General features: G+C 41.1%; 1 protein-coding gene across 9 annotated transcripts in view; it reads right to left on the reverse strand.

The window, feature by feature from the left end:
- rptor (regulatory associated protein of MTOR, complex 1) overlaps positions 1 to 19,905 on the reverse strand; it is a 174,239-nt gene that overhangs the window by 49,878 nt on the left and 104,456 nt on the right. For 6 of the 9 annotated variants that reach the window (XM_029445134.1, XM_029444968.1, XM_029445050.1 and 3 more), the window contains 8 exons: positions 19,278 to 19,353; positions 15,263 to 15,352; positions 14,037 to 14,138; positions 7,747 to 7,830; positions 5,438 to 5,548; positions 4,514 to 4,588; positions 3,648 to 3,713; positions 213 to 404 (listed from right to left, as the gene is read on the reverse strand). In XM_029445134.1, coding sequence (XP_029300994.1) covers positions 213 to 404; positions 3,648 to 3,713; positions 4,514 to 4,588; positions 5,438 to 5,548; positions 7,747 to 7,830; positions 14,037 to 14,138; positions 15,263 to 15,352; positions 19,278 to 19,353 — 796 coding nt within the window. The remainder of the gene's footprint in view (positions 1 to 212; positions 405 to 3,647; positions 3,714 to 4,513; positions 4,589 to 5,437; positions 5,549 to 7,746; positions 7,831 to 14,036; positions 14,139 to 15,262; positions 15,353 to 19,277; positions 19,354 to 19,905) is intronic. The other 3 variants (XM_029445530.1, XM_029445444.1, XM_029445202.1) reach the window with 1 other exon arrangement.

Genomic DNA, 19,905 nt, shown 5'->3' on the forward strand with positions numbered 1-19,905 from the left:
CTCGATTGGAAACGTTCTTTTTTGGTTTTCCATTAGCAAAAGTAGTGGACAGTACGTGGTGCTTTTATTGGTATCACCTCGGTCGAGGTTCCAAGCGAGCTGACCTTGTGATATTGTGGCCTGCTGAATTGCTGCTTTTGCAGAGCGGGACTTGAATTAAGATAAAAAACGACTTTTTCAAATGTACCTGATCTCTGGTATTAACCTCTCACCTCGGGGATGGGATCCGACAGCAGGGTGTAGAGCTTCTCGTGGGCGCTGTCACGAACTCCGCACCAGCGCGCCGGTTCGAAGTTCTGCCAGATGCGGCCCAGGCAGATGGCCACCCACTGGCGGAGCAGGGGGTGGGGGTCCGACAGCTGCTCCAGGCAGTTGGCTATCAGGTTGCCCTGCAGACAGGCCTCCTGTTGGGTGGGGGGGGTGGGGGTGGGGGTGCACGACGAAGAGTGTGAGAGAAGTTCACACGTGCACTTTTTACTTTTACATTTGTTAAACATGTGGATACCTACGCGCATTCAAGAACTGTAAGAAGATGTTTAGTGAGAGTGAGAGTGAGTGCAGCATACGTCAGAGTTAACCCTCCTGAGCAGCACACAGGAGAGCAGACTTGTACCACATTAGCCAGGTAATACCGCTCACCTGCAACCTCACTGTATTTAAACCATTAAAAAGGTCTGCAGCAGTACGACTTATTCCTTTCCAACACGTTCAGCAATCTTTTTAGTGAACAAAAGGTAATTGTTGCATGAAGGTTGGAAGCTTGCTCAAAATACTTTTAAAACTTTATTTTTTATTGAATCCATTTGTGCAGAGCATTATTAGGTTCTCTTCATTTCCTCATGAGGTAACACAAAGAAAGCAACTGGATTGACTGTCAAGGACGCTGAATTTTGTGAAAAGAAACAAAATGTGTGTGTTGAACATTACAAATTAAAGGCCAAGTTGGAGTTATCTGTACTAAACTGTATTATTCCATTAGTACAACACTGCTGCTCTCAGCTTCTCTTTTTACAGATGAATTAGTTTCAGTCTGTTGGTGAATACAAGGAGACACTTCCTATATGGATGCTTGAGAGTAAAAGCCTTGCAGTGGCTTAAATGACATGATGCCTCTTGTTTCCCAGCAGGCCTTTGATGCTAAAGACTCAGAAGAAATGTTCATTTTAGACAGTAGCTTCAATGACGTAGTAGAATCAATGAAGACAGTATGTCTGTTGGAAAGAGCAGCAGATAGGAGAGTATATATCATTAGTGCCGTGTGAATGCACATAATCTTGAGATTATCGAGGCCACAGGTAAACACACAGGAAGTGTTGAGTTTGCAACTCGATTGTTGTTGCGTCTATAAAATATCAGAAAATAGTGAACTTGTTAATCAGTGTTTCCCTGAGGATGACATCCTCTAATGTCTTGTTTTGTCCACAACTCAAACATATTCAGTTGACTGTCCGAGGAGTAAAGAAACCAGAACATGTTCACATTTAGGAATCTGGAATTATCAAATGTTCTCCTAAAAAATGACTCAAACCAAGTATTGATTATCAAAATAGTTGGTGATTCATTTGTTCTTTGATAACTTATTGATTAATTTGTTCTTTGACAAGTTATTAATTTGTTCTTTGACAAGTTATTAATTTGTTCTTTGACAACTTATTAATTCATTTGTTCTTTGACAACTTATTGATTCATTTGTTCTTTGACAACTTATTGATTCATTTGTTCTTTAACGACTTATTGGTTCATTTGTTCTTTGACGACTTATTGATTGTTCTTTAACAACTTATTGATTCATTTGTTCTTTGACAACTTATTGATTCATTTGTTCTTTAACAACTTATTGATTCATTTGTTCTTTGACAAGTTATTGATTAATTTGTTCTTTGACAACTTATTGATTCAGTTGTTCTTTGACAACTTATTAATTTGTTCTTTGACAAGTTATTAATTTGTTCTTTGACAACTTATTAATTTGTTCTTTGACAACTTATTAATTTGTTCTTTGACAACTTATTAATTTGTTCTTTGACAACTTATTGATTCATTTGTTCTTTGACAACTTATTGATTCATTTGTTCTTTGACAACTTATTGATTCATTTGTTCTTTAACGCCTTATTGGTTCATTTGTTCTTTGACAACTTATTGAGTGTTCTTTAACAACTTATTGATTAATTTGTTCTTTGACAACTTATTGATTCATTTGTTCTTTGACAACTTATTGATTCAGTTGTTCTTTGACAACTTATTGATTCAGTTGTTCTTTGACAACTTATTGATTCATTTGTTCTTTGACAACTTATTGATTCATTTGTTCTTTGACAACTTATTGATTCATTTGTTCTTTGGCAACTTATTGATTCAGTTGTTCTTTGGCAACTTATTGATTCAGTTGTGCAGCTCGAGGTTGCATTAACAGCAAATGGCAAACTGAACAGTGCAGATCAGAAAACAGACAATTACTAAAAGCTAACCGAATATACTTAAAAACTGAAACCTAACTGAAAATAAAGACCTTTGGGTTTGGTTTCTTCTGCAGCTGACGTGAATTTGAGATTACAGTTACAGTAGAAGTGTCTGTGCCTGGCGAACGTAAAAGCCTTTAACGCAACAACTAATACCCACAAGAACTACAACTGTTTAGTGTTCTGAGAATCTCGTACAGATTGAAGTGTCATAACAAAGAAAATATTTTATCAGCAGCGACACGGTGTGCCCCCGCCTCCTCGTCCCCCCCTTGTCTACTTTCTTCATGTGCCTCAGATCACTAGAGTGTCGTTCCTTTAGCTCTGATCGAGCCTCCCAGCTGAACCCCAAGAGCCAGAGTATTAAGACGTGTGCACTGTGACATGTTCGCAACAGCGATACCGCAGTAATGAACGCTGTTGTTGAAAGTAAGAGGGATAAATAATGGAGATGTGGAGCAGGCAGAGAGTCTCTGTAATGTTGGGGAGCATCTATTATTTACAGGCCTGTGAGAGAGGTAGGAGCGTTTAGGGAACAGTGGTATGGAAGAAGAATTGCTGTTTCTGAGCTTGAGAGCACATATAGCTTTTCTGATTTGTAACATTTATATAATGTTGAGAGAGAGAAGCACTGTAAAATTAAATGTAGAACTAGACAGAAAAATGACAGCAGGAGAGAGAAGCATAAGGGAGTGATGCTGGAATATTTCTTTGTGGAAGAGTGGGTCAGCAAGTGTGTGTGTGTGTGTTTGTGTGTGTGCGTAGTCCTCGAATGGACAAGCCACATCATCCCAATATCGCACCCTTGGACGTTTGATCAGCATCAGGCACAAAAGGCTTCTGGGATTTTACACCGGAGGCAAGGAACAGGGCGAAGTGACACTTGCTGTGATAAAGTGTCGACATGGAGGTGGCTGGGACGGAGACGGAGATTATAGAGGCGAATGTTGGTGACAAAACTGTCACATAACCAATATCTCCAGGAAATACACAATGGGCGATAGAATCTCTCAAAGTGACGGCTGGCCCCGAAAGAACCCGCGGAGGTTCTGGTGAGGGAAGTAAATGAATAATTTGGTGCGTTCTCTCTTTGGGCTTTGAGCAAGCAAACGGACAGCAGTGCGGAAACACACACACACACACACACACAACACACTACACACTACACACTACACACTACACACACCTGTCCTGTGTTGTAGCTGTTGACGATAACAGCCAATATGAAGACAGCCATGGTTCGATGCTCAGCCTGGAACACAGAAAGGTACGTATGTAAGATGTCGACATATCTACTTTCACACTACTGTCTGATGCTTAAACTGTATATAGGAAGTGAACGTAGTCACGGTGACCCATTGGTTTGTAGACTGCAGAGTTTGCTTGTTTTTGTACAACCGAGCACTTAACAAGACACTTTTAAGCGACAAAAATGTTACAATTAACTTTGACGAAGCAAAAAACTCACCGTGAAAGGGTTAAAGCACGGAGAGCACCCAAACCTGACAACACTGTGGTCGCCCCGCCCTAAAGCCACTATTTTACTCTAAATGGGACCATCATTTACTAAATGAACATCATGCTGTATTGAAAAAGACTTGAAACTAGCGATTGAGACATACACTCATCAGGAAAATGTTTATTGAGGTAATAAATCAAGTTTTAATTACATTTTTTCATAGACTTCTACACAATCTAAATGATCTCCATTGGGACAAGCGGAGGTGGATTCTGCGTTTACATCAACGATGCTTGGTGCTCAAACGTCAAAGTTATAGACAATGTTTCCCTGAATGTTTTATGTTAAGTTGCCATATTATCTGCCCTGAGAAATAACCATTGGTTTGTTGCAGCTGTTTAAATTCCTCATGATGCAAGTAAAGAAATACATTTTAAAAATTCACTACCGGAATGCAGTACTGTTTTTGTTTTTTGTCTCTTTTTTTCTGGTCTAGCATAAATGGACTACAACTGCACTTCTGTGTTACAGAATGAACATAAATGATCCTTGAATTTAAAGACAATCCCAAAATGGGATTGTCGGATACTCACAGGCATGTAACTGTCAGCCAACACCGATAGGAAGTACTTGTGTCCGTTGTCTTTCACCAGGTCAGCTTGACATGACTGCAGAGACATAAAGGGAGAGCGAGGAGGAGGAGGAGGAGGAGGAGGAGGAGGAGGGAGAGGGTTCACTTTATTGCAGATGTCGTTTAAGGTCACTTTCCACTCATACAGTATTCACAGCCGTAGGGAGTATTTGTGAATTTCTCCCGTGGCGGTGCCTCCAAACTCTGAACTCATACTGACGGTAAACAGTTGAGTGTTTTTATTGAAATAAAACTGAAGTGTGTAAGAATCAGGACGTGTATCGTCTATTATTCTGAATCATTAAATGTATTACATAACATAATTTACTACGGCATGTTTTAGGATTGATTCATGTTTTCAGTCTGCTGCAATATGAAACATAACTTGCAGTTAAGCCTAATGTTCTAGAATCTAGATCAAAGTCAATTGTTTGATTGAAACATTAACACAATGTGTGCGTGGAAAAACTGTTTCCTTTTTTATTAAGATAAGTTAAGGTAAATGCAGTCATTTGAAAGATATTACTGACAGTCTTTTGCAAAATTAAGCAATATTTCATCATGCTAGAAGAAAAACATTTGACAAAAGTGTAGCTTTACCAGTTTTCATACTTGATTTTTTAAATTAAAACCAACCTACTGAAAATCAACATAGAATTGTTAATTTGTCAAACTGTCTGACACCAACTATATTCCTTTAAATCACCAGTGTGTCACACAAAATACATGCGAGTTCTCTCACTGCGTTGTGTTAGTCCTCATGTGCAGCGGACAGAATGTATTTAACGACAATAAACATGTGACGTGAACAAGCTGAGAAAACAGAAACAATAAGGGTTTTGAAAAGATGAGGCAGCAAGATGTTCATGTGTTTTACATAACTTACACTGTCCACGGCGAGGATCTTAGCCCAGATGAAAACCAGCAGAGGCCGCAGCTCTCTGGCTGAGCTCTGGAGCAGCTTCAGTACGTAGGGGAAGATCCCCACAGACAGGGCCTACACACACACACAGACACACACACACACACACACACACACACACACACACACACACACACACACACACACACACACACACACACACACACACACACACACACACACACACACACACACACACACACACACACACACATTAATAGAGCAGTTCTGAATGTGTTTTAGATCTGAAATGTAAACATGTACACAGGAATGGGATTTAGCTGAGCAGCAGCTTTGATGACATTTGCAATTTTGACTTGAGTTCCAATGTCTGTCCTTTTGCTTTGTCAATATGCTGAGTTTACATTTTGGAGCGTTGAGTGACAGTTAGTCTGTTTACGAAGCAATTTATTTTCTGTTCAGGAAGCTGGCTGAGAGAGTGACCCATCAATCGTAGTAAAATACGCAGCACTTGTTTTTAGGAAACACACTTGTTCAAGTTCTTTGTGAGAGATAAATTAAGAGATTGATACGACTCATGTCTGTGCGTTCAGTTTGGAGCTGGAGGGAGCTTATATTAGCTTAGCATAAAGACTTGAGGCAGCTAGCATATGAAGACACTCACTTCATTTGTTTAGGTTAGAAAGCTGAAGCCTCATGTTGACTACAGATACAGTTTGGCACAGAGCGTTGGATTGTGGATGTTGTCCCCATCACTTACATTGAAAGTGCATTAAGAAGAGATCAGGTAGTGACCAGCATAGACAGCAAGCTAACCCGGTTTCAACATTCATATAGGTAACTGAATATTGTAAGACAGACTTATAAAATAGTGAAGCTATCCTTTAAAGTAGCGGTCCCCAACCTTTTTTGCGGCACGGACCAGTTTCATGTAAGAAAATATCTTCACGGACCGGCCTTCAAAGTGTGTGTGTATAAATATAAAGTGCATAAAAAAACTCACCATTACGCTGAATTAGTGGGAGCCCTGAGCTTGTGTCTCTGTAACGAGCCTGTATAAATTGGGGTATAAATTCTTCACCAATAGTAAAAGGTTTCTTCGCCTTAGCGATACAGTTAGTCACTAAGTATGACACTCTCAGTGCACTTGCATTTGTTGGTGTGGCGGTCACCAGTAATTGTTTATGTCCTTCTTGTTCATGTTTTTTTCTTTCAACTTGTCTTGTCTTTTAACGCCGGCACCCGCCGTTATGAAGGCTTCGTTGCCTCATTTGCGAGCCTGCGTATTATGCAGAGCGACGCATGAGAATCACCTGTAGTGATAAACACGTATTTTAAGTGACTCCTGGTATTGTCTTTTAAATGCCTCCTCATTGGGTCTTTTCCCTTTTCCAAAAAAGCTCTTTAAAGACGTTTGTTTTCCGCTCATTGTTGCTTGTGGGCTTAATTGAAGTAAAGTATCACGTGACAGACGAGCATCTTGACATGTGTCAAGAGACACAGACTCACAGACAGATGTATCCGGTGATTTTTCAAAATAAAACCTCTTTCAAAATAAAATGTTTTTTTATTCAATCTTTCTGTGCGGCCCGGTACCAAATGACCCGCGGACCGGTACCGGTGGTTGGGGACCACTGCTTTAAAGCATTTCTGAATGATATTGACATATAATTTTTTTCACTTCCCTGGTATCTAGCAATGCAGTTTTTAATTAATCAATTTCATTTTGAGATATGCATATGTTAGTGTGTGTGCACTGAACAATCATTACATTACAGGTCAGTCTGCAGACGCTCTTATCCAGAGTGACTCACAGTGAACTAACTACAGGGACAGTCTCCCTGGAGCAGCTCAGGGTTAAGTGCCTTGCTCAGGTGCACAATGGTGTTGAACTCAAGACCTTCTGGTGTTCTGTTTGGAAAGCATACCACTAGACCACCACCACCCAATTAAATTGTTAAACTCTGAAATTCTGAATATTGTGACTGCTGGGTGTGAATATGATTCAGCTAGAAAAGGCGAGTCAGGTGTGCAAAATGTTGTGCTAATTAAGTCATTATTATGGTAATGTTTGTGTCTTGTTATCCAACGTGTGGAGAATCCTCTTTTAAAGATTACTCTTTTCACCTGTATTAGAAAGACATGACGGAGGGACAGGAAAGGGGGAGAGAGGGGGATGACATGCAGCAAAGTGCCGGGGGTCACATTTGAACCTGGGCCGCTGCGTGGCGTCCACCCGCTCTCCCAGGTGAGCCTTAAGGGAGTACATTGTAAAAGGACAATTATTTTTCATCATTTGTATATTAACGTACCAGACTGACGGCCCAGGGACCAAGATCCAGAAACCGTCCGAGCAGGTCGAGAGCTCGTAGCCGATGCACCTGACTGAGGAGGACCTGAAAGAGAGCAAAGAGCAAAGGTCAGAGGTCAACTGTGCTGCCTCCAAACCAAGAGGAAGCCTGAGATTAAAGGATGAAGAGAGGAGGAGGAGGGGGAGAAAGGACAGCGGGAAAAACAGCAGAGAGGATGAGAAGGTGGCGTGAAACAGGTGGTTCTCACCACTACTGCGAAGACACTGGCACCAGGCCACGCTTGTTTACTGTAAGTGTGTGTGTGCGTACAAGTGTGTGGGCGATTGGGTGCATCCTCTTGGCTGCCATTTCACTTGGCTTCTTAAGAAGATACAGGTTTAGGACAATACCCTTGTGTGTGTGTGTGTGTGTGTGTGTGTGTGTGTGTGTGTGTGTGTGTGTGTGTGTGTGTGCGCTTTGGTTTACGTGTCTTACACTGATGCCAGATGGGATCACGACGTAGCAGTTTTGGCCAAAGACATTATTTTTAAGGAGGCATATGGTATGTGCTAAAAATGTATATGTAAGAGTGTGTGTGCGCAGAGACTGTGTGAGGGCTGGACACACCCATGTTACTGTCCCACAGTGTGTGTGGGAACAAGCATATGGAGGAACCTAGGTCCACAGACACGCACGCACACACACACCAACATTTACACCAACACATTATGTATTTTCCGCGTTCTCCGTGACTTTACCCTGGTGAGCATGACCACAGACAGGAGGAGTCCGGGGGAAGACCGGCCCAGTGTTGCCTCCAGCTCCAAGAAAGAGCGTGGGAACATGGACGTGTGAGTGTGTGTGCGTGTGTAGCGTAGGTGTTTGCTCAATAAGAATAAGAAAAAACAAAGCCAATCCAAACCTCTCCTTGTGCAGGGTTCCTACACATTTCTAGACTTCTCGGTAGATTTTTAAGACCATATTTGTACATCTGAGTAGAAATAGCTCGATGTTTATTATGTAAATAAATGGCTTTAAATTGCAACTTTTAATATACACGTTACATTGTGACTATGTAGCCAAACAATAGCCAGAAGATTGCAGCTCATACAAATCAATTAACACCAAACTAGTGGTCGACCTGTATGGGTTTTTCAATTACCGATATTTAGAGAGCAGGTCTGCCGCTGGCCGATATACAGTATATCTCAAAAGTGAGTACACCCTTTAGATTTTTGCAAATATTCTGTTATATCCTTTCAGGGGATAACATTATCCTACTGAAACTTTGATATAATTTAAAGTAGTTAGTGTGCTGCTTGAATAACAGTATAGATTTATTGTCCTTTGAAAATTACTCAGTACACAGCTGTTAATGTCTAAACAGCTGGCAACAAAAGTGAGTACACCCCATAGTGAACATGTCTAAATTGTGCCCAAAGTGTCAATATTTTGTGTGACCACCATTGTTATCTAGCACTGCTTTAACCCTCCTGGGCATGGAATTCACCAGAGCTGCACAGGTTGCTTCTGGAATCTTCTTCCACTCCTCCACGACGACATCACGGAGCGCACGGATGTTGGACACCTTGCACTCCTCCACCTTCCTCTTGAGGATGCCCCACATGTGCTCAATTGGGTTTAGGTCTGGAGACATACTTGGCCAGTCCATCACCTTAACCTTCAGCTTCTTCAGCAAGGCCGTTGTCATCTTGGAGGTGTGTTTAGGGTCATTATCATGTTGGAAAACTGCCCTACGGCCCAGTTTCCGAAGAGAGGGGATCATGCTCTGCTGCAGGATGTCACAGTATATATTGGAATTCATGTGTCCCTCAATGAAATGCAGCTCCCCAGTGCCGGCAGCACTCATGCAGCCCCAGACCATGATGCTGCCACCACCATGCTTGACTGTAGGCAAAACACATTTGTCTTGGTAATCCTCACCAGGGTGCCGCCACACACGCCGGACACCATCTGACCCAAACAGGTTTATTTTGGTCTCATCAGACCACAGGACATGGTTCCAGTAACTCATGTTCTTGGATTCATTGTCTTCAGCAAACTGTTTGCGGGCTTTCTTATGCATCGGTTTCAGAAGGGGCTTCTGTCTGGGGCGACGGCCATACAAACCGATTTGATGCAGTGTGCGGCGTATGGTCTGGGCACTGACAGGCTGACATCCCACTTCTGCAACCTCTGCAGCAATGCTGGAAGCACTCGCACGTCTATTTTTGGAAACCAACCTCTGGATATGACGCTGAGCACGTGGACTCAACTTCTTTGGTCGACCCTGGCGAGGCCTGTTCCGAGTGGAACCTGTCCTGGAAAACCGCTGTATGATCTTAGCCACTGTGCTGCAACTCATTTTCATGGTGTTGGCAATCTTCTTATAGCCAAGGCCATCTTTGTGAAGTGCAATAATCCTTTTTTTCAGCCGCTCAGAGAGTTCCTTGCCATGAGGTGCCATGTTGTCCAGCATTCAGAGAGAATTGTGCCCAAAACACCAAATTTAACAGCCCTGCTTATCATTTACACCTGAATCCTTGTAACACTAACGAGTCACATGACACCAGGGCGGGAAAACAACATCATTGGGCACAATTAGGACATGTTCACTATGGGGTGTACTCACTTTTGTTGCCAGCTGTTTAGACATTAACAGCTGTGTACTGAGTAATTTTCAAAGGACAATAAATCTATACTGTTATTCAAGCAGCACACTGACTACTTTAAGTTATATCAAAGTTTCAGTAGGATAATGTTATCCCCTGAAAGGATATAACAGAATATTTGCAAAAATCTAAAGGGTGTACTCACTTTTGAGATATACTGTATAATGCTGATAGCATGTTTTTAGTTTGAGTTTTTCATCTGATAAAACACAACAATCTTCTGAACTTAAATGAACATTTATTTATTATGCTGCATTGTCTCTGTTTGCCAGGTAGATCTGCACACTGTCTGCAGAGCACTTCTTTTAGATTTAAAAAAACTAAACTTAGTTAAAAACAACCTATGTATGAAAAATAAACGAGTTTTAGTGTACTTAACAACCGCATATATCAGCAGGTGGCAGCATCTTCTTGTTTCTGAGAAACTTGTAAACTTTCATAAATAATAAATAAATACATGTTTGTCTCGTGGCCTTCTCTGGTGTTGACTTTGTTCCACAGCGACACTGAGAATGCCGCCTCCAAATGTGTTCGCAGACATTGTTAATCGGCCATGTGAGCGCAGCCGAATATATCACAATGGCATTAATTGTCCCGATTAATCAGTGTATTACTACACCAGACTATGCAATGCATTTTATTCAAGCTGCAATGCTAAAACCGTGCAATGGGATTCAGTTTTTGTCATATAAAATTAAATAACTTTATACCTTCAACCCCTACAGCAACAGAAGGGACGTTCATGAACAATTCACCGGTCACAAGTCCACTGACATCATACTTATTGCACAAATCAAGCTCGCTCACACAGTGGTTAACATTTCCGCTGTGCTGCCTGCACCTTGTACCATCAATTTATGTTTTGAAATTCAGAATATATTTTAGAAAACAGAATAGGGGCAATGGTTACATAATTACATACTTTTCCATCCTGCATAGGAACCCTGCTGATCCAAGAATCACAAACATTTCATGTACATTTCATCACAGCAGGGATGAAAATCCCCAAGCAATGCTGCTATATTAAAATGTGTGAGAATGTGCGTACACTTGTTTCCATTCCCTATTTGTGTAAGACCATGACTGCATTCTCCTTCGGTGCGATGAGTAAGCACTTTGCATCATCATGTGATCATTGATCATTGATGCCAAATGTGTGTGAATGTGCTGCTGTTACCGTAAAAATACAACACAAAGAGACGTTGTAATCCCCTTCGCAGAATCTGTTAATCCTTCCTGGATGAAATGGCTGTCGTCAAGACAACGGCGCATGGTGTCTCTCATCCCTGCGCTGTCCTCCCTTTGCTCATTTCATTAAAGAGCAACATTGATGGAGCACTCTCTGTTGCCCATTTCTTGTCGCTCATAGCATCTTTTCAAATGGAGCCAGATTATATTTTGGCATCCATTGGTAAATCCTCCAAGAATACGCTCGTCTTTTAACTTCATTCTTGTGCAACTGTGTGCTTAACAGGGAATACAACCTGTTTGTGTGTCCATCCGTTACATCAGAGCGCATGGAGGAGCCTTGAGATTACTCTGCCCTCACGGTGTAAAGCTGCATAATGTTGCGTAATCTTAAAGGCTATTGCTGCTTTACTTCCTCTCACCCTCTTTAAATCCACACACACACACACACACAATCCAGCGCTCCCCAATCACTCTGCCTTTTCCTCGGCTTTTAACGGCTCCCGACAGAACTGCTGTATGGACGGGCTGCGGCTCGCAGTGCGCTGAGTCAGCAGGAAATTACCATTCAACGTGGACAGCGGCACACCATCACAACGCTGTGATATAATACAACAGCACAACTGTACGACCCCGCGGGATGGCGGTGGGGAGAAACATCCAGCTGCTGTAACTCAACAGCTGACGCACACTGTGCAGGGTTTTTGAGCCAGATTTCACCCTAATTAAAGCATCCCAAACTAACACCACTACAGGGAACACAGCAGACACTGCTCTTGTCACAGCATTTGTTGCAGGGTTGTAATGAAGATAACTGGCCTGCGAATGCAGTGCTCAATTTATGGCAAGAATTTTGCAGTGCATTTCTCGCTTTTCTGCTGGAGGAGGTATGAAGGAGGGGGATGAAGATAGATACAGGCAGGGAGAGAGGAGCAGCGAGAGCCAACAGTATAGAAAGTATTGCTGTAACGGTTCTATGGTTTGTGCGTAATGGAGAATGAAGCCCTTTCAAAACATGGAATCTGCAACGACGGTGGCTTCATCTGTCTGTTGAAGACACGGTATTCAAACACAAGTCTCAGTTACAGCAGTGAGTGATCGGTGATGTGAGCGACCGACAGAGCAGACATGATCAGAATAAACACAAAACATTTACAAAACATGAACAGAAACAAGAGGAACATTGTTTCAGCGGAAAGATTAAAATGTTCTGGGAAGAGGTGAGAGTTATAATCGAGGAGAGTATTTCAAAATAACGTTTTTTCTGATGGGCTTTATATATAAAAAAAAGAGCATGTATAGAGCTCAGCTTGCTTTACACCCAACATACTCAATGGGTAAGACGGGTATCAAGCCTTCCATTAGAAAGGATAACTCGCATATGAAAGGCAAAACCGCACATACATGAGCACGATTTAGATTCAACAGATGATCCACATGATGTCTCTGGACAATGACGTTACCAAGCTTTGTAAATGGTTTTTTTTCCTACTAAATACTAAATAAGCATATGGTAATGTGTGGGGAGGATCACTCTTCTTGTGATTCTTATTTTTCGTGGTTTTGTTTTAGATTTTTTATGCTGCGTTGTATACTATATGAATGTAAAAGGCTGTATTTCGTAAATCTAATACAAATATTGTGGAGTAAAGATACTATTGGAGTGTAAATACTGTTGTCCAGAGAAACATAAAGATGCAAAAGACGAGACAATGAGTGAAGAAAGCCAAATATCTGTCTGCATAATATGTATCAGCAGATTTCACCATAACATTTCCTGGAGTGATTCATACTCACTCTTTACTTTGTATCTTTTGGTTGTATGGTAATCTGTAAAGCCATCGGTATTGACTACTACTAATGTTTCCGTAGTACATACAAAATCATAATCATGTTGAATTATCATCAAAAATCACAGAGTTGAACCGCATTTAATATGTGTACTGTATGTACAGAGATATGTGCACCGTATGCACGTAAAACACAATTTTACCTCCATCGCAATGTCAACTTGTGCGACAAACAATCTCAAAACACGGCGCTGAAGCACTCCGGGATCTTTTGAGTTAGTTGAAAGAGACCATCAGTAGAAAACTGCAATGTTTTTTGGGTGATTTTTGTTTTCAGTTCAGAATGTTGGACATCATAATTGTTTTTAATTCAACAAGCAAATTGTTGTATTTGATCAGGATACTGAAAGCAACAATATAGATCTATTTATCACACGTAACATCACAATGTTATTTAGTGGAGCCCTACTTTATAACAACGATAATGATTTAATGTTCACTCTTCATAATTCTTTCTTAAAGAATCACAATCTTAAAAAAACTTTATCCACAATTCCTCTTTGAATGCTTTGTATTTATGTGTGTACATGTCAATGAAGCAAACGGGGATGGAAAAATTAAAATCAAAAGAGAGAGACTTGAGAAGTGTGTGTGTGTGTACCTGCAGGACGATTGGGAGCTGCTCAGGGGGGTTTCTGTTCTCCACTCCCATCGTCAACCACACCTGAAACGCCGTCAGCTGCTCCGCAAAGAAAGGACTGTGCTGTGGACACAAAACACACACAATGTGTATCAAGGTTTTTAACATCATCATTTCATTATTCTACTTTTCTTTCCCTCCCTCCCTCCCTCCCACACACACACACACACACACACACACACATACACACACACACACACGAGCCAGTCTGCAGTGACTAGCTTATCATTTGATAGGAGCCCTGACACAATGAGCTCAGGAGTGACACTGCACTGCAGTAACAACATAAATCCTGATCTATCATGATCTCTCTCCCTCTCACTCGCTGCTGTGGCAGTTTGCCTGATTGATTGGTTGCTGGTCGCAGAGTTTTTGATCACGTCGAGTGTTAATATTGCAGTGGGAATTACGACAGCGTTGTGCAGACTGTTGATGGATGTAGAGAGGGGAAATACCAAGGGTTCGCGGCTGGATGGCTAAATTAATTTGTGCATAATCAAAGCTTAATAACTCCATACACACAGTGTTGCGCAGTGTTCAAAGGCCGAGTTCAGAGAATGAGCTTTTCAAATAGTGTACAGTTGTACTTCGGGGTGGGAACTTAAAATCCTGCTCAGAGACCTGACAATTATTAGAGAGCTCTATGCTTTACTCAATTGAATAATAATCAATTCTAGGGTCTCTGTTACCTTTCAATAACAGCATGATTAAAACAGGGTTTCAGCAGGTTCACCAGTTAAATGTGATGTGTAAATGTGTAAATGTGATTTTACTACATACAACGTCTAAAGTAAGAAAGCATTATTACATCACAGATATCACATCACAGTAACTCCTTATGATATAATTAATTAAATGAACACAACCAGGAACCAGGTAAGCTGCAGAAAAAGGATCGATGGCTCAACCACTTCAAAAATGAGTAATGAATGTAGGTTCTTCCTAAACATCTCCAGCAGCCCACGATCACTCGCTGCTGCAGCGACAGGGCTGACGTGTGACCGAGCACTGAACAGCCTCCTGCACAACTCGCTGTTAGTTTACAGGTGTAATCGGCAATCCGATACAAAAACATTTTGCTTACGGCAGGCAGGAGAATATATTTATGACTTTATGATTAAATTTAAATAAAAATACGTTTTAATAGCTTCTAAAGCCTTTCTTCAAGGAAACAGAATTGTATTTACCCAAAATAATGCAGAGACGGTGGAGGTGGTTATTTCAGCCCTGAGTCCTGCCTGCTGTCTTTCTTTCAGGCTGCATTGAGACCCCAGAAGCTAGGAATGGGGGGAAAAAATCGATTCTTTTAAGAATCGAGATTCTGAGAATATTCTGAATCGATTCACAACTTCCTTTTTTTAAATGAAGCTAGTTATTGCTACTTATGGACAGATGAATCCTACGCACAAAGTTGTGTCAAGGAATATTGTGGGATTTGTTTAAAAAGCACACAAAATACCAGGTTTACAGTGTGTGCAATTTTATTTTAATTAAGTTTCTGAGGAATAAAAAAGTCTACCAACAGGCCGCTTTTCTACAAATAACTTGTCAAATCTAAAACTATACAAGTGAAGGGACAAAATAAAAAAAATTGTTAATGATTCAGAATGAAGACCAGGTCAGTGCTTTTTGCTTTCCACTAATAATGACTGGTAATAAGGTGCACAGGGACAGGGGGTCTATGGTCTAAAGGGTGAAAGGATTGAAGATAAGATTTGGGAGACTAGATCCCACAACACACAGAAACACACCCATTATTGGGTATTTCTTAAACCAAAAATGATCAATATCATAGTACAAACACTATTTAGTGAGCTATAGGATGGAACAGGGAATATGAGAGAATAGCAGGAATAGGAACATTGTGTATTTCTTAAGAAAAGACCAAATACAGAACATGCGACGCTCATCTCTGTTTCACGACAAAAAGCAGCATGAAATTAAGACAAAATATATTTAGAAAAACACTATATTGTTTATTACATAAAGAAACCCACACTATATGCATTTCTCTCTGCATATGGTGCTTATATTCAACTGTTCTGCAGAAATCAGATTTTTCTTTGTGACATTTTAGTCAAATGATTCCAGAAATCTGTTTTTATTTTCCTTGTAACATCTGTGACGTTCAACTGATATCGTTAAAAAGCCATACTGACATGCTCAAAGCTTGAAGGGCCTAGCAACAGTAACCAAGAAGGGCGGGGCTTATCAAAGGGTGCATTTTCGAGAGTAGAGCATAGAACTACATTTGTAAAATCTACTTTGCACTATATATTTTTTTTCTATAGCTTGAAGTTCAGTAGTGGCAGAGAGCAGGACAATGAAGTAAACAGTTGAAGCACATCAGAGAAGGATTAAAGGCTCCTGAAAGACGGAGCAAGACAGAGAGGGAAGATTTTCTTCACTAGTCCCCAGAGGCTCAATTACGGGGCTGTTAAGTGTTTTCGGTGCAGGAGAAAGGAGAGGAGGATCGAGGATGGGAAAACTGCTCCCGGGGGAGAGATGGAGAAGACGCCCACCTCCGAGCGCCAGGTGGAGGAGAGGAAAGGCTCAGATAAAAGTGCTAACATCGGGGAAAGCTGCTCTGGTCCCACTTTCTCTGTTGTCAGACTTGTCTGTGTACAAAGCACATGTTGCAGCTCTCTGGTCCGTGCAGCATCTGGTGAGTGTGTAAGCCAGATATCTCAAGTCATCATCAGTTCCATCAGTCTCTTGCAGCGTGTTTCCATTAAGCTCAGCATCTCCATCACAGTCCCCTGCCATGTCAGTAAATATAACAAACTGGCTAAAGTGGAGGAGCCAGTGGTGACACCCACACTGGAATTATTAGACCTGACGTTTTACAATGGTGTACACTGGGAACGAGTGTGTGTGTGTGTGTGTGTGTGTGTGTGTGTGTGTGTGTGTGTGTGTGTGTGAGATTAATAGTGGTGGTGGAGAACTTGCAGGGCAAACAAGAACTGTTGATGTGTACAGGCGTCAGTGGAGGACAGACCCGAGATGAGAGCCATCCATCAACGCTAGATAACCATTAACCTACACAGATGGAGCATCTTTGCACCTTCAAGGGAAACTGAAAAGGTCTGCAGGTACTATAGACCTGTTACGATAACGACTCCTGTTGGACGATATATTGTCCCACAAAAACCTGGGATAAACGATATTATTGTCAATTCATGACCATTTTATGCCACTGATATATGATAATATAATAGCATAACAATGCAAGTGCACCCTTTCAAAGACCAATGAACTTTTAATTCTTATAAACACTCAGACAGGGGAATTTGAATGTGAAGTTTTTATATATACAGTGATGCTTAAAAGTTTGTGAACCCCTTGAGCAGTTTAGAGTTTTCTGTTGTGTTACCATGATTTTCTTATTTTATCCTCACCAGTTTTCTATACATGAAATGTCAGGTTTATGTTAATCATTGCATGTACTTGTTTAAAGGGAATTGTGTGAGTAGCCAAAAAACTACATGTAATATGGAATTAGGGTGTGTGTAGAAGTAAGTGAACCCCCAGCTGCGTCGGTAAAGTCAAGTAGGTAACAGACTCGGATGAAACCCATTGGTTTGCTTAATTAGTCAATTAAGCAAACCAATCAAATGAGACATCCTTAGGAAAAGGGTTGGGCAACAGATCAAAAGAGAGCGGAAATCAACCAAACCACTGTAGTGCCAAGGTGTACCCACACAGAACAACATGCTGAGAGGAAAGGAGATATCCGAAGACATCAGGAAGAAGGTACTGACAGCCCATCAGTCTGGGGAAAGCTATAAGACCATCTCCAAAAGGTTCTAGTTCCATCCATCCACTGTAAGACAAATCATTTACAAATGGAGAGCATCCAACATGACCGCAACTCTGCCTAGAAGTGGACGCCCATCAAAACTATCACCAAGAAGCACCAGAATAATTATAAATCAGGTAAAAGTCAACCCACACATCACCTCTAGAGCGTTGCAGACCTCTCTGGCAGCATCTGAGCTAAATGTACATCCGTCTACAATCAGACGGAAGTTGAATAGACATGACATTCATGGGAGGGTTGCTAGAAGGAAGCCTCTGCTCTCAAGAAAGAACAGAGCGGCCCGTTTCAACTTGCCAGAGAGCACTTGGAAAAACCAGAGGCCTTCTGGAAGTCCATTCTCTGGACAGACGAGTCCAAGATAGAATTATTTGGTCACAATCAAAACCGCTATGTTTGGAGAAAAGCCAACACAGCATACCAAGAAAAGGTGGAAATGTGAAGGTCTGGGGCTGCTTTTCTGCTCCCGGACCTGGACGACGCCATATTATCCAGGGAAACATGAATTCTCAGGCCTATCAACAAATTCTTGATCAGAATCTCCTGCCATCAGTCAGAGAGCTGAAGCTGGGCCGAAAATGGGTTCTGCAACAAGACAACGACCCAAAGCATACCAGCAAAACCACCAAGGAATGGCTTAAATGTCTCTGGATTGGCCTAGTCAAAGTCCGGACCTCAATCCAATAGAAATGTTGTGGCCAGACCTGAAGCGGGCGGTACATGCCAGATGTCCCTCCAACCTCTCTCAACTGGCTTCTGCAAGGAGTGGGCAACAATCCCCAACAGCAGATGCGAGAGACTGGTCAGGGGTTACAGAAGACGTTTGGTTGAAGTAATGGCTGCAAAAGGAGTGTTACAAGCTACTAACTAAAAGGGTTCACTTACTTTTGCACAAGTGAAATTTTCAGTTATTGTGAGATAAACCACTTTTGTTGAGTAAATAATGAAAAAACATTATTGTACAAAAACAATGACCATGTCTGGGGGGTTCACAAACTTTCAAGCAACACTGTACACATACATATATATATATATATATATATATATATATATATATATATACATATATATATATATACATATATATATATATACATATATATATATATATACATAATACTACTATATACACATATATATACTATATATTATATTATATACCACCATATATATATATATATATAATAATATATATATATATATAATATATATATATATATATATATCTATATTATATATATATATATATATCTAAATAAATTTAACAAAATCAAGATCAGCAAAATGACCGAAGTCATGTCCATATATCATAAGATAAGTTGAGAATGCACGCACACGCACACGCACACACACACACGCACACACACACGCACACACACACTTACTCTGAAGGCAGTGCCCTCCTCGATGATGGTCGGCAGCTGAGAGAGGCAGATGTCCACGGCCAGGTCCCACGCTTGCCTGTAGGGAGGTGACACGCACACACACGCACAAAATATTAGGAATAACGTGAATCCCAAAACACACATTTTGTTGCAACTCCAAAGGAATGTCACTATGGCCTGAAGCAACAGAAACAAATGCATTTCCCTTTCCCCACTCACTCTCATTAACATTCTGCTCATCTTCCCCATGCACATACACCTCTTTAAATTCCCAGCCCGAGGTCCTGGAGAGGGCAGCAAGGAGCCTTTAATACCTTTCTAAACGCCAGTGTTGTCTCATGGCCATCATATCTAATTCATGGGGTTATGTAACTCACATCAAACCTTAACGCAGTCTTTCTATTTGTCTCTCTTTCCTTCCACTTCCCAGCTCCTTTTTCTCACAGCAAATTGAGCTGGAGGTCTTTTTCCTCTGTAATGTGATGCTGAACGAGTGACTCGGAGTTCACTCGGTCTGAGGCTCTTTCTGCTGCTTAAACAGCTTTTCCTGTATAGCTGGGAGCAATATAATGGAGTTGCACTCTTGGTCGATAGCACAGCGTTAAAGGTACAATTAATCCACTGCTGT

Source organism: Cottoperca gobio, chromosome 1 (genome assembly GCF_900634415.1).
Source record: "Cottoperca gobio chromosome 1, fCotGob3.1, whole genome shotgun sequence".
Taxonomy (NCBI): Eukaryota; Metazoa; Chordata; class Actinopteri; order Perciformes; family Bovichtidae; genus Cottoperca; species Cottoperca gobio.